Source organism: Sorex fumeus, unplaced genomic scaffold (genome assembly GCF_029834395.1).
Source record: "Sorex fumeus unplaced genomic scaffold, SorFum_2.1 ptg000050l, whole genome shotgun sequence".
Taxonomy (NCBI): Eukaryota; Metazoa; Chordata; class Mammalia; order Eulipotyphla; family Soricidae; genus Sorex; species Sorex fumeus.
The window spans coordinates 17,208,442-17,224,070 of NW_026606107.1; the positions used below are offsets into that span (position 1 = coordinate 17,208,442).

Consider the following 15,629-nt stretch of genomic DNA (forward strand, 5'->3'; position numbering starts at 1 on the left):
ACAATAAACCATATAAATAAATAACTTCTAACACATATGGATCTTGATATACTTTACTCATTAGAAGGTATTTAATATCTCTTTTGAGTTTTAAAATTTCATAATCGTGCTAGAGTGATCCTGTATACAATCTTTTCCTATTGTCTCAGACTACTGGCTCTTTCTTTCTTGTGATATTCTTTTGAGGACGGACCAGTCAGAGTCTGAGAATCTAATGTAATAAAGGCTATCTGTGGTCTATCTAAGGTAGTCGTTTTCCTGCTTATTTATATTTATCTTGTGTAGTTTGGTTTGGGAGCTGTGCCCAGCAGTGCTCAGAGCTTACTGCTGGATCTGCATTCAGGCATCACTCCTGGCAGGCTCAGGATGCTGAGGATTTAACCTGGGTTGAACATGTGCAAGGCCAGCACCTTAACTGCTGTATTATCTCTCTGGCTCAGTAGTCATCCTTCAATTTTGTAAGTAGAGTAACATAAATTTATATATAGATGTGTGTAAATACATATATAAACATACCGAATATATTATATATATTTATTTGTTCATTTATACACACACCTCATATTTTTCCATAAGTATACAAGCATCAGTTTCAACTATTTTAATTATCCATATAAAAAGAACATAATTAAATGAATAAGAAAAACAATTAAAATTCTACTTTAAATGAAAATATTAAAACCCAGATACTTAGATATTATCTTTCTAATATTGTATTTAGATTTACTTAACATGCACTATTCATATAAAGAAATGAAATTTTATAAATTTTGAATATACTTTATTTAGCAGATTTTTAGTAATATAGTTGTGGCTGATATTTTTCTCTATTAAAAATAGTATAATAGTATGCTGTGATATTGAATGATTTTAAATAATTATCTTTAATACTAAAATATTTTATTCTGAATTCAGTGATCTTTTAAATACTTTTTTATATTTTAAGGTTTTTTTGGGGGAGGGTCATATTTGGCAGCAGTCAAAGCTTACTTCTAAGCTCTGTGTTCAGGGATCATTCCTGACAGTTTTTAGGAGACCAAATATGGTGCTAGAGATTGAACTGGGGCCAGCTGTGTGCAAGATAAGCACTTTTACCCGCTGTACTGTGATTTCAGGTGAGAGGCATGGTTGGTGGCCATGAACTACCTCCCCAGGCCTCCCTAGCAGAAAAGTAGAGAAAGGGAACTCACAGATAGATGGGCAAACTGGCCTATTTAATTCCAGAGCTGAATAGCCTGTATACACTAACTGAGGGGACTCAAGAACAGGATTGTGCATATGTGTGATTGATTATTTACAGAAGTAAAGTATTTTGAGGGAGGTAATTCTCTTGGGGGGATTAATTTAAGGAAATACTCTGTCTCCCAAGGGCAATGCTAAGAAGTTTGCCCAGGGGGATCTATATTGCTTTTCTCTTTCCTTTTCTGCTGATATATCAAACAATTAATTTTATTTCTTATTAATATTTGCAGTTTTGTGGATAAACACAGTAAGATATATAGATTCCAAAACTTAGTTCTCTGGGCTCTGGGGGCATAACTGACAGCTGAGTGGGCTTTTATTATAAATCCTAGAGTAAGTCCTCAGGCCAGTTTAGCTTTCCCTACTGCATGGGGTCCTGTCTTAAGTCACATGGCTTGTATCAAAATCATGCTTTATGCTTTCTAGACTATACCATCAAAGCCAGGGTAGCTTTGCCGCTTGCCCTGGGTCTATCCAAATCCCTTGGCATGACCCACCTTCTGGTTGTTAGGAACTAAGACAACTGAAGCCTGAGTCATGTAATTATGACAGATGTTCAGGAATAGACATATTTCAGAGTCAGTTCACGAATCACGACCATCCTGTTATTCGTCGATTGCCTTGAGCAGGCCCCAGTAACGTCTCCTTCATCCTAGCTCTGAGAATTTTAAGAAAGTGCTATATTCAAGGCTCTTTAGGAGAATGAGACCCATCATTTTTACTGGTATTTGGCATATTGGGTACACCACGGGGAGTTTGCCAGACTCTTTCGTGTGGGCCGGTTACATTCGGTAGCCTGCCAGTTTGTGCAAAGTAAAATGATATAATAAGATGTCATAATAAGATGTCGAGCAGCTGCGAATGCGGCTGCGCGGTTCCGGGGGCTGGTTTTTAGAGTCTCTGAGTCTTGGCCGTTGGTGAGATTACACAGCGCCAGGGGGCCAGTTGGTGGGTGTGACCCCCGCCTACTGGAATTCGGAGTGGGGGATATTCAGCCCCGATCCGAGATCCGAGTAGGCTTGGAGATCTCAGCCCCAGGACCCGCTTGCCTTTTGTTCCTCTACCGGTACCTTCAGGTGTGCGGAGAGTGGTCTCAGCATGGTGGTGACTGGTCCTGGAGGTCTTCGGCTGCCGGAGCCCTGGTCGTGGCAGGGAGGAAAACTCAACCCGCTCCCCTCCAAGGGGCACCAGTGAGGACAGCTAGGTGTGGGGGCAGGAGACTGCACTGTTCTCTTCCAGGTGCTGGTTTTTAGAGTCTCTGAGTCTTGGCCGTTGATGGGATTACACGGTGCCAGGCGGCCAGTTGGTGGGTGTGACCCCCGCCTACTGGAATTTTGAGGATCTGGGTGGAGGATGCTCAGCCCCCATCCGAGTAGGCTTGGAGATCTCAGTCCCGGGACCCGCTTGCCTTTGGTCCTCTGCCGGTACCTTCAGGTGTGCGGAGAATGGTCTTAGCATGGTGGTGGCTGGTCCTGGAGGTCTTTGGCTGCCGTAGCCCTGGTCGGGGCGGGGAGGAAAGCTCAACTTGCTCCCCTCTAAGGGCCCCGGCGAGGATAGCCATGTGCGGGGGCAGGAAACTGCACTGTCTCTTCCGGGAGCTGGTTTTTAGATTCTCTTAGTCTTGGCCGTCAGTTAACTCCCAAATATTAGGAGGATAGCATTAATGGTCTTTATGTGTTTATGCAAAGAACATTGCTCTATAGTAAAATATGAAAAGTCTATAGGGTAAAAAGAAAAGTTATTTACTACAGATACAGAATCCAGAGTCATCAGAAGGTTTGATTTTATTAGTAATTAACAGAAAGTGAGTTAAAGCACAAAGGAAAAGTTACAGATAAACTAGGAGGATTATGAGTGATCGTAGGAGCACTTTTCTGGTGGAAAAAGGGCAATTCACTGATGAAACCTAAAACACTTAGGGTTAATATCCAACAGTTTTTAATAGTAAACTTTTTGTTCTGAATTTAGTGATATTTTAAATATTTTTAAATATTTCAGGTTTTTTATTTGTTTGGTTGGGGCCACACTTGGCAGTGATCAAGGCTTACTTCTAGCTCTGTGCTTACGGACCACTTCTGGTAATATTTTGGATTCTGTATGCGGTGCTTGGGATTGAACTGGGCTCAGTGTGTACAAGATAAGCACCTTGACCCCCTATATTACTTTACAACAGATTATTTTAAAAATTTTTACAGTAATTATTAATCCAACATATTTAGGTTACCTTGAAAATTAAATTTTAATTAAATCTAAAGTGTATTTCTAAAGTGATTATGAATTAAGAAGACAGCTGTGTTTAAATACTGAAAATTAGTTTGAACATAAAAGCTTTCTCTTTGACTTAGAATATTTTTGTTTTTCTTTTTAGTTTTGTCCATCAACAAAAGGCACAACTAGATACCTCACTTCTACTGGTGCAGATGGCACAATCTGTTTCTGGCAATGGCATGTAAAAACAATGAAGTTTAGGTAAGTTTAAAGCTGGGTTAGAAATTTTACAAAGAGGATCAGAGTGTGATAGAACAGTGGGTAAGGTGCTTTCCTTGAATGTGTGCTAACCCAGGTTTGATCCTCAACACTACACATGGTCCTCCTGAACTTTGCCTTGAATGATCGCAGAGCACAGAGCTAGGAGTAAACCCTGAGCACAGCCAAATGTGCCCCAAAATCGAGAAAAAATTTTATGAAATGTCAAGCATATTTAGTTTTTCTTGAACATAAGGTATTCTTAGTTGTAGAATACAGACCGAATGATGGCCACTCAATACCTTTATTGCAAACCATAATACCCATAAGGAGAGAGAGCACAAAAGGGAATGCCCTGCCACAGAGGTAGGGTGGGGGGCTGGGGGGGTGGGAGGGATACTGAGATTATTGGTGGTGGAGAATGGGCACTGTGAAGGGATGGGTACTCATACTCATTGTATGACTGAAATGTAAGCATGAAAGCTTGTATGTAAGTCTGTAACTGTACCTCACGGTGATTCATTAAAATTTTTTTTAATTCAAAATATTAAAAAATGAAAGGATATTCTTAATTTTCTAGGTATTTAAATATATGTATCTATATATATACATATAAACCAACTATACTATTTCTATAGTATATTTCAGATATTAGAATAAAAATTTTATGAACCTATTCTGAAGAAAATATAATAAAAAAGAATTTGGTTAAGGAATACTTGTTATATATCTTATTCTGATAAGAGGACTTTGAGCTTAATAGATTACAATCACTGACCTGCTCACCAAGTAGACAAAATAATGTAAATTTTGAATGCCTACGAAATATAACTGCATAACTTGCTGTTGCTTAGAAGTCTTACCACTAACATAGCAGTTGATTAACATTATTTTGTGTGTTGTATTATACATAACATATAGTTTGCTGTATTTTTATAATAAATGTATATACATTTATAAGATATAATGCTTTTTAATAAAGTAAATTATATAATAAAATAAATGTATCATAATAATTTTTATAATAAAATATATCAGAAAATAAATGTCATAAGAAAGAGAAATATATTAACAGCACCAAACTTTCTACAAGATCAAATTATTTCAGTACCAACATCTATGTTTTATATGATGCAGAACAGTGTGAATATTATACATATTACCAACATTAAATGTGAGAAATGAAAAGATAATTTCAAGAAGAAATTTATTTAGCTGAAAAGATTGTACAGGCACTATGGCACTCATCTTGCACACATCCAACCCTGGTTTTACACTAGCTTGGACCCTGGACCACAAGTGATCCCCCAAACACTGTCGAGAGAGATCTTTCAGCACAGAACCAGGAGAAAGCCCTAGCACCACCAGGTGTAGTCCACGCCCCCCAAAGGAAAAGAAAAGGAAATTAATTTTTATTTATAGATATAATTATTCTTGCAATAATAGCGAAGAGGCAACAATAGAGTTGCTTCATGCTAACCTTTGGCAATCAATTGCTATTTAGTAATCTGACATATACTAATGAATGAATTTCTATAAATTTTAAGGCAGTCATTCACATTGCAATCTTGCAAAATGTAGTTTTGAAATCATTGTTACATTGAAAAACTTTACCTATGACGTGCAGGACTCATACACCACTCTGGAGATTAATAATTAGCTCAGTCTGAGATGTAGACTCTATGCCTCTCTGGAGAATCTGTATTCTCTCTTAAATATATATTTTCTATTTGTCTCTTCTCACATTTTTCTATGTAAATTTTTAAAAATAAAACTATTGTACTTCACAGTAAACGATCTTATTTATGTTAAAAGATTAGTTTCAAAGCTCCAAATAATTTTCCAGTATATTGTTTGAAAAAGATCAGCCTAAAAATTGATTCACATAGTTGAAACCCATACTTTTCAAGGATCAGTTATGGTAAAATAGAATTCATTGACTTTTAATATTGTATTTTCTTTATTATTGATGCTAAAACTATCTGTCAATTTCTAGCAGTATGCTGAGGTTCTTCTGTATTAGATAAAAATGATAAAATCTAAAAACACGTAATTCCTTTTACTTTAGAGATCGCCCAGTGAAATTTACTGAACGATCCAGACCTGGAGTACAGATATCGTGTTCATCTTTCAGTTCTGGTAAGTATTTAAAACTGAACTTTTTTGTACCCAATATATTATGTAATCTAATTGTGAAATAAATACTGTACTTTAATGCATCTTGGAAAAATGTCTGTTTTCAAATGTGGTTGGAAGCATGCCATAATTGTTAACATGTTATAATAGATGTACCTTTGTGGACTCTAATTAGCATGTAATATCTATTTGTTTTTTATTTGGAGTTTAGTTGGCAAAAATAAAGAACTCCCTGCCCCAGTTATCCAATATAAAGAAAGTTTAGTTACCTTTACTGCTATCAATTCAACACTAAAATTCTACACTGACCTTTCAGAAAATATTTAATTCTGATTACATCTATAGAAAACACTATTACAGCCTGTAAATAATGATTTCTACTGATAATTAAACAATATAAAATGTTTCATAAAAATTTGTCATTTTTTAAATCTATTTTTTTTATTAGTGAAACACCATGAGGTACAGTTGTAGACTTACCCACATTCTTAACTGTACAGTTCTGTAGTATTAATTACATTCATATTCTGCATTCATTATGCTAATACCCTTTAGAATTTTTTCATCATCCCAAAGCAGTTCATATTTCTCAGTCAGTCACTGTAAGAAGATTCATAGATATAGAGGGGTTATAAATTGTTTTAGAACTCTATATTTTTACACAGAATATAAAGAAATTTTCAAGGCTCTGACCCATAATGCTTATTATCTAAAGATCTCTATTATTGCATAGTTGGTAGATAGGGTTGTGGATATAAATGCCTTCAGTTATATCTCTCAGTTTTCTTCAATTTTATTTTTTCTAAAATGTTAGTATTTTGTTAGTCATTAGATGATACTCTTCTGTTTCTTGAAGGCTTTTATTTTGAAAATATATAACTAAAGAAGCACTATGGGTGTTTTTTAGTCTCAATATTTTTTTTTAAATTCTCCTAGGTGGTATGTTCATTACAACAGGTAGCACGGACCATGTGATTAGAATATATTATTTGGGTTCTGAGATTCCTGAGAAAATTGCTGAATTAGAGTCACATACGGTAAGAGCAAAATATGAAACTTAAATAAATATCTTGTATGTTTCATTAACAACACTAAAAAATTGACTTTCTATATTTTCTGATCTTTGTCCTGTTTTATTATTAGTGCTGAAAACTATATGGTTTCTTTTTAGCTATTAATGTCAATATAAAATTTCAGATTTTATATGGTTATAATCTTTATTTAAAAATGTTTGCATTGCTAATCAAGGTAACGTGTTTACAATAACGTTGATATTAATACTTTGTGAACATTACTACTGTTTTCACTACCAAGAAAGTGCCTGAAACCCTCCACACCGACTTGATAGCACTTCTAGTGCGCCTTTTCCTCTTCTTCCCTTGCTCCCTTACTTGTATCTTCAGTTCTGTATTCAGATCTCAATACTGTTTATTCCCTTTGTTTCTTTATACAGATATGGATTAAATTTTAAGATGAATTCTATTTTAATATATAGAAAAAGGGAAGCACACATATATACTACAGTGATAGTTTATGAAAATTCATTTTATCCATCAATGATTTATTAATTATATAAGCCACCTTTACACTAAAATCTATATACTTAATAAATTTAGTATATCTTAGGAAAATTACTTTTATTTGCTTGTTAGTCTTAATATGGGCTGGAGCAATAGCACAACGGTAGGGCGTCTGCCTTGCACCCAGATGACCCAGGATCCATTAATCTGCCCCTCTTGGAGAGCCCGGCAAGCTACTGAGAGTATCTTGCCCGCATGGCAAAGCCTGGCAATCTACCGGTGATGTATTCGATATGCCAAAAACAGTAACAAAAAGTCTCACAATTTGTTGTGAGACGTTACTGGTGCTCGCTTGAGCAAATCGATGAACAATGAGAGCACAGTGCTACAGTCTTGTATTGTTTTCATGTTAAAGATTCTACTTTACTTATTAATATGATTCTGCATGGTTATCAATAACATCCTCCCTTCAGGAACAACTTTATGCCCCGGGGTACAGCCATTAATGATGATACTCTTTCTTTCATGTTATCGCCATGAACTTGCACCATTTTCAGAAATCTTGGAGTCATTATAGTTTAGTCATAGTATTTTTTGCTGCTGTTTGGGGGCCATACTCTGTAGTGTTCAGGGCTTACTTATGGCTCTACCTACACTCAGGGATCACTTCTGGCAGAGCTCAGACCTTATGTGGTGCTGCAGATTGAACCTGAGTCTGCTGTATGCAAGGCAAACACTTTACCAACTTTACTGTCTCTCTAGTCCATTGATCTGGGCTCTAGCATATTGTATGTGTTTGTGTGTGAGTGGTATTTTTTGTGTGTGTGTGTGTATATTGAAGGAGTGGGTGGGGTTTAGCTACATCTCACTGTGCTTACTACTGGCTGCTGCCCAGAGTTACTCCTAGTGATGCACTGTGGACTGTATAAAACTCCGAAGGTGGCCAGAGCATGGCCCTGACGGCTCTTCCCCTGGCCGCCCAGGTTCTGGGGGGCCCGGGCCGCCCCCCATCCAGGGTGGCCTGAGCCGTGGGGCAGACAGTGGACAAAACAAGGGCCAAGCTGGTTGATTGATTAGATGCTGTTTATTCCATTCTCGTCCCTGTTCACTCCTGTTTCTCTCCTTCTCTCCCAGGCCCCGATCTGGAACCCCTCTTTCCTGGCTCTTGAGCTGATCTTCACCCCCCAGCCCACTCTTACAGTCTAGTTAAATCCCCCAACCATGAGGGGCTGGACTTACATATAGGTGTGGTCACAATCAATTGGGGTAAAGTTCTTTCCCTCAGGGGATGCTGCCTCAAGGACAGATTCTCTTTCAGCAGGATGACCCACCCAAGGGTGGAATCTCATGGGTGTGTTTCTCCTCTCCTTGTCCAACAAACATATAAGCATTTATAATGTTAATCATTTTGTATTGACACAGTAAGAGATGCATTAAGCTTATAGAATTGCTCTCCTGGGGTCATCTCAGGCCAGATTAGTCTTTCCTATCCCTAGCAGGGTCCTAGTCTCATCCTTGCTTTTGGATCATGACAGCATTTGTCATGATCAGGCTCTTAATTTATAGTTAAGAATTGTGGCGCTTTGTCCAGTCCCATCTCAATGCTAAGCTAGCACATAGCTTACCACTTGTCCTGGTTCCATCCAGTCCCTCATCGGGACCCTGCTTTTGGGGGCGCTAGGAAGTGAGGGCATCTGAGGCTTAAGTTGAGAAAGCAGATGTCCGGGAATGAATAATATTCGAAGCCATTTAAATCCCAAGTTACAAAAGGTAAAGGTAAAGGTAAAGGTAAAGGCCCTCCCGTTGATCGTTGATTTGCTCGAGCGGGCCCAGTAATGTCTCCATTGGAGACTTTGTTGTTACTGTGTTTGGCATATCGAATACTCTCGGTAGCTTGTCGGGCTCTCCGAGAGGGGCAGAGGAATCGAACTCGGGTCGGCCATGTTGGCCGCTTGTAAGGCGAATGCCCTACCGCTGTGCTATCGCTCCAGCCCAAGTTACAAAAGCATAATATTAATTATTTTCTTGTGTCTATACAGAAGGACATTGCTTTAAAATAAACTATTCAAAAGACCTAAGGAGAGGAGAAAGGCAGTATTAACTTACAATATAAGTTCACTGTTCTAAAAAGATCTGACCTTACAAATTAACAGAAACTAATTAGGGGAATAAGCTGATTAACTGTTTGGGGAAGAGAGCATATAGAAGTGGTTACAGATAAACAAAAGAATGGGAGTGACTTGGGAGCACTTTGATGGGTGTGACCTGATAAATGTAAGCTCCTTGTGGCAAGGGAGAAAGGACAAAGTAATGTTATCCTACAGTGGACATTTTGTGGTACCAGAGATCAAATCTGGCACTCAATCTGAGTTTATCTAGTTAGAGAAATTAATTCATGCTACAGCATAAGTACAAATTACATACATGGGCAAGTTATGAACTCCAGTCTTTTGAGCTATCTCCCTGAATGCTAAATCACTTAAAGTGATGTTTTAGTGAGTTGCCTTATTATGGGGGTGGGCATAATTAGCTATTATATGTTCTAAACTATCTATGTTTTATGATTGTGTTTTAGAAGCAGGTTTTCTAATATCTGGTACTGCTGATAAGGATTACTTTTTGCTTTTAAGTTCATTGCTTCAGCCTCTGTTTATTTTGAAAGAAAATTAATTGTTTTTAAATATTAGTATCATATACCTACTCCATGGTGCTTTTGCATGTTAATTTGATGGAATAAGTACTTTATTCATTTTATATATAAACTAATTATCCTTTTTTTAGGACAAGGTTGTTGCTGTTCAGTTCTGTAACAATGGAGACAGGTAAGTACACAATATAATACCTGTGTTAACAGATTTATAAGATATTTTATCTATGTTTTCTTTCTTTCCTTTCTCCTTTCTCTCTATTTTTCTATCTTTATGTTTTTTCTCTTTCTTTTTCTCTATCCTTCCTTCCTTCCTTCCTTCCTTCCTTCCTTCCTTCCTTCCTTCCTTCCCTCTATCTCTCTTTCTTTCTCTCTCTCTCTCTTTCTTTCTTTCTTTCTTTCTTTCTTTCTTTCTTTCTTTCCTTCTTTCTTTCTTTCTTTTTCTTTCTTCTTTCATTTTGGGCCACACCCAGCAGTGCACTGGGCTTATTCCTGGCTCTGCTCTCAGGGATCACTCCTAGCAGTGCTCAGGGGACCATAAGGGGCACTGGGGAATAAACCTAGGTTGGTCATGTGCACAGAAAACACCCTATAGACTGAACTATTGCTAAGGCCCTTTACATCTCTTTTCTCAGAAACAACTACCTCTACTTTATTCCTTTCCAATCACATAGGGTTAAACTGCCTTTTTATTGCTGGTGATGCCTTTATCGTGAAAGTATTACACAATTGATCGCTTATTCTTTCTGAGTGATTTCTTATTTGTTGAATTTTATTTAGCCATTTCTGAAACTTCTTAACTTAATTAAGCATTTTATTATTTGGCCCATGACCTTCAGTTAATTTCTCCTTTCTTTTTCTAAAATTTTATTATAGTTTAGGAGATTATGATATTAAAATTTATATCGATAAATATACTGCATTCCAACACCACCGTAGTGCCCATCACCCTCTACCACTGTTTCTATATTTCTTCTAGTTTGATCTTCTTTCTCCCCCTCACCTTTGTTTGATAATTGGTTCTGTATTTTAATGTCAGGTGTTTGTCTTTGTCAGGACTCTCTATGTTTTTAAAAGATCCCATCAAAAGTAGGGAGAGGAGATGAAAAGGCACTTCCTCAAAGAAGACATAAGGTGGCTAATAGGCATATGAAAATTACTCACTGTCACTTGCGATTAGGGAAATACTTATCAAAGCAACATCAGTGAGATTTTACCTCACATGTGAGAATGGGTTATGTTTTCAAAATGGAATTAGCTAGTATTGACAAAGATGTAATAAAAAAGCAACTCCCATCCCATTTATTGTCAGGGGGTGTTTAACCTTTGTGGGAGGTTTCTACTTTAGAGCATCTGTGCCAAAATACAAAATTACCAATTCAGAGGGATATATGCATACCCAGGTTTACTATACTGATTATGATATATACTAAGATATGGAATCAGTCCAAATGTTGTTGTTCTTTGTTCTTTGTATTTGGGGGGGGGGCATACCTGACAATACTAAGGACTTAATCCAGGCTCTGAGCTCAGAGATTACTCCTAGAGGGGCTCAGGGGACCATATGAAATGCCAGAGATAGAACCTGGGTCTTCACATATAATGCAAGTACTCTACATGCTATATTCTCTAGCTGCTCTCTTTTCTTTTTTAAATGCATCTTTCCCATTTTTTTCCAGATCATCATTGCTCTCTTGAGAAGTCTTCAGTGTTCCCTCTAAGATAGGAATTCAAATGATTAAAATAGCCCAGCTTTTAGAACACTCTATAATTTGACATAGGGCTTTTCTTAAATATAATTTGACTTAGGTATTTTTAAAAATATTATTACCCATATATATCTTCAGACCAAGTCTAATAGATTATTGTTCCTGTTATAGCCCTTGTGTATTCTTTGATCCATTTTTTTGTTTATTCTTTTCCTCATACCATTCTGTTATGCCCCATGTTTTTCCCCTCCTAATTCACTTTCTTCACAGTTCCCCTCATTTTCCCACTATTAATCCTTTTCCTTTCTTTCCTTTCTCTTCTTTAAGACATCTCTAAGGTTCTTTAACTCCTTTAAAACTTCTTGCCATACCTGAAATCTTCACTACTACAGCTGTTAATTTTTTGTCTTCCATATTATTTAATAACTCTGAAGACATGATACATATTTCTTAGGTTTGTAAACTCGGGTATTTTTTCACACTCTGAAATATCTGATTCAAAGAAAGGTATAATCTTCTTCTTTAACTAATGTTGATTTAGACTAAATTTAGAAATTTAACACAGCATAAAATATATAACTATATATTTATGTAATGATTTATATAGGTGACCATGTCTTTATCTTTCTTAGAATTTGGATAGTTGATAATTTGTTCATCTTTTTTAAATGTGAGAGTAAATAATAATGGTTTATGAAGTTATATATATGACTATATATAACTATACATATATACAGTGTTATATATACATATACATACATATATATGTGTATATATGTATATATATATATATATATATATCTGGTTCTCAGATATAGGGAAGGACCAAGAGGAGTTTCTACTCAGTTCAGGCAGTTTACCTGTCAGTCTTGCAAGGGCACACTCAGGTCTTCTTTATCTATCTCCATGGCCTGGGAACAAGTTTCTGCAATCCTGGGTTCTAAGACCTGGTTGAGTATTGGAACCTAAATTGCCATGAGCCCATGATTTGTCTGATGGAGAGAAATAAGTTAATGCACTGGACTTCGACAGCAGGTTTTTTGTTGCAAATAAAATAATTCAAGGTGAGACTGTGTCTAAATAAGTGGGGTTTTTTGTTTTGTTTTGAGGTCACACCTGGCAGTGCTTAGGGTTTACTCCTGCCTTTGTACTCTGGGATCACTCCTGGTGGGACTTGGGGGCCATATGGGGTACTGTGATCGAACCAGGTGGATTGCATGCAAGGCAAGTGCCCTACTTGGCTATAATATCACTCCATGCAGTGTGCACATAATTGGTAAATGAAGTTAATAATTTTCATTAATTTTTAAAGCATTAAAAATGAATTTACACAAAGTGACTGCATGCCCTTTTAAAAAGACAAACGCCCATCATGTTTTGGAGGAAAGGTATTTGTGGAACTACTATTATGGTATTTATGGTATTTATGGATTTACTAAGAGGGAAGGTCATGTGTAAGATCTTGGGTAAGAATAGAATGATTCCAGGGCTGGAGTGATACTATAGCGGGTAAGATATTTACCTTGCACATGACCTACCCGGGTTCATTCCCCATCATCCCATAAGTTCTCCTGTGCACCACTGAGACTAATTTCTGAGTAGCAGAGCCAGGAGTCAAACCTGAGCACCACCAGGTATGGCCCCCAAACAAAACAAAACAAAACAAAAAGAATAGAATGATTCCAGTTGTGCTAAGATTGTGCAGATGAATAGGGATTTCATATTCATGTGCATTGTGTATAATTAGGACACATGTAAATTAATATTAATACTCGTGTGCATTGTGCATCATTAGGACACATGTAAATTAATGTTTATTTGGGACTTAATCACAGGAAAGGCAAAATTAGGATCACCATTTTGCTTTCTGTGTGTGCACTCCTGACTCTATAGAACTGGTTCTTCAGATACCTTGTGTTGTCAGGAAATTTCTAACTGCAAGACTGCTGGCTCCTGGCTTTTTCCTCTTTTCTCATGGTTTCTCTTCCTCTTAATAATTTTTACACTGCCTCCCTATATCATTAGAAATGTGAGGTTTTTAAATAAGTTTTTTTATTTGTTTGTGTTCCTGGGTGTCAAATTTAGGGCCTCATATATGCAAGGAAAGTATTCTACAACCGAACTACATCCTTGGTCTCAAAATAAGTTTTACGGTTAGTTTTGTTGGAGTGGATACTTGACAGTTTGTACAACCATGATGTCTTCATTCTAAAATATCTGAATTTTCAATTGGTTGCCGTTTTCCTTAAAAGAATGAACATTATTTTATCTTAATGTGGTCAATAAGCAAATAAATCTGTCCAGTTTTACTAAAATCAAAGAATTGAAATATAAAATAATGACAGTTTTTTCTTTCAGAATGACAACATAATGAAGAATGATGATATACAATATTACCAAAATTTTAGGGAATCTTGCCACTCTTCCACAGCTTTTGATGAGATTATAATTGTGTGTAAAAGAAAACTTTCAGGGGAATAATTTGGTAGTAGTATATAGCAAAAATTTTTATTTACCTACCTATCACTCATCACAATACATGTTTAAGGTTGTATAAAGGTATATAAAAACCATTGATGTGCAACATTATTTATAATGGTAGTGACCAGAGGTAGTATTTTTTTCACACAACCTCCATATAATTATTCCATATTATACATCATGTAAGTGTTCCATATAATTGAAAATGATGAAAAAGTTCATGTAAAAGTAGATATTTACAAAACACTCTGAGGGAAAATCATTATAAACATATGTAGTGTGAATCTAATTCCTGGGAATGAAAATATTTATGTATTTATTAAACTTTGGATGAATATAAATTTAAGTGTGGCCAATAGCAGAATTATGGATGGGTTAACGAATATTCAAATGCTTTAATGAGTTATAATCAAGGTTTTTATTATACTTAGAGAGTTCTGAACCTTCTCAACAATTTTTGTACATATTTCTCAATCTGAATAGGTGCTTCAACTCTTTATCCCCAGTCGTTTTGTACCTTCACTGTGCTCTGGGCAACCATTAATTTACTTTTTATCTAGATAGATTTGTATGTTCTATAAATTTAAGATAAATGAAACAATGCAGTATTTTGCCTTTTGTGACTGACATTTATTATTTAGCATATTTTCATTATTTATCCATGTAGAAAAAACATTATTCTTTCTTATTGAATAAGGTTTGTTTACATGAAAATATGATTTGTTCATTTATTGGCTCGTGGACATTTGAATCATTACTTCATTTCACTTATTATGAATAATGCCATTTGTTTATGTACAATATTGATTTGCATTTTCATGTCACTTGGACATATATTTGAGAATAATATCTCAGAGTCACGTGGTATCTATGTTTATAATTTTGAGAAATTCCCAAACTATTTTTCAGATTGTAGCCTTTTTAATCCTGCCCTTGTAGTTTATAATGATGAATATATTACTTACAAAATTTGTAAAAAAAATAAATAAATATGATTTAATTATAGAAAAACATAACAGTGGCATTTTAAAAGGATGTTATATTTCTTTGCAGTTTAAGATTTGTTAGTGGCAGTCGAGATGGAACAGCAAGAATTTGGCAGTATCAGCAACAAGAATGGAAAAGTATAGTGCTAGATATGGCTACTAAAATGACTGGGTAAGATTGGATATTGTACATATATTTGTGGTTTTCATAAGCTGTATTACTTCGAGGTTGTTTAATGATATTTAATAATTAATTATCTCTTTACATTAGGACTGTTTGGAGTTAATTGATAAAAAGTCTGCGTCTATTTTTAGTCTCTAAGTCAATTTGCCATTTTTGCAGCTTATTAACACTGGAACATTTCTGAGTCATTTAAAATTCTGGTTTCTTATGAGGATTTAGAAACATAGTTTAGGTTTTTTCATCTAAAATGTTAGATGT

General features: G+C 35.9%; 1 protein-coding gene across 1 annotated transcript in view; it reads left to right on the top strand.

The window, feature by feature from the left end:
- Nucleotides 1–15,629, top strand: part of BRWD3 (bromodomain and WD repeat domain containing 3) — a 235,604-nt gene that overhangs the window by 122,831 nt on the left and 97,144 nt on the right. Inside the window, exons 9-13 of the mRNA XM_056124125.1 lie at nucleotides 3,611–3,711; nucleotides 5,777–5,847; nucleotides 6,781–6,881; nucleotides 10,146–10,186; nucleotides 15,255–15,359. Coding sequence (XP_055980100.1) covers nucleotides 3,611–3,711; nucleotides 5,777–5,847; nucleotides 6,781–6,881; nucleotides 10,146–10,186; nucleotides 15,255–15,359 — 419 coding nt within the window. The remainder of the gene's footprint in view (nucleotides 1–3,610; nucleotides 3,712–5,776; nucleotides 5,848–6,780; nucleotides 6,882–10,145; nucleotides 10,187–15,254; nucleotides 15,360–15,629) is intronic.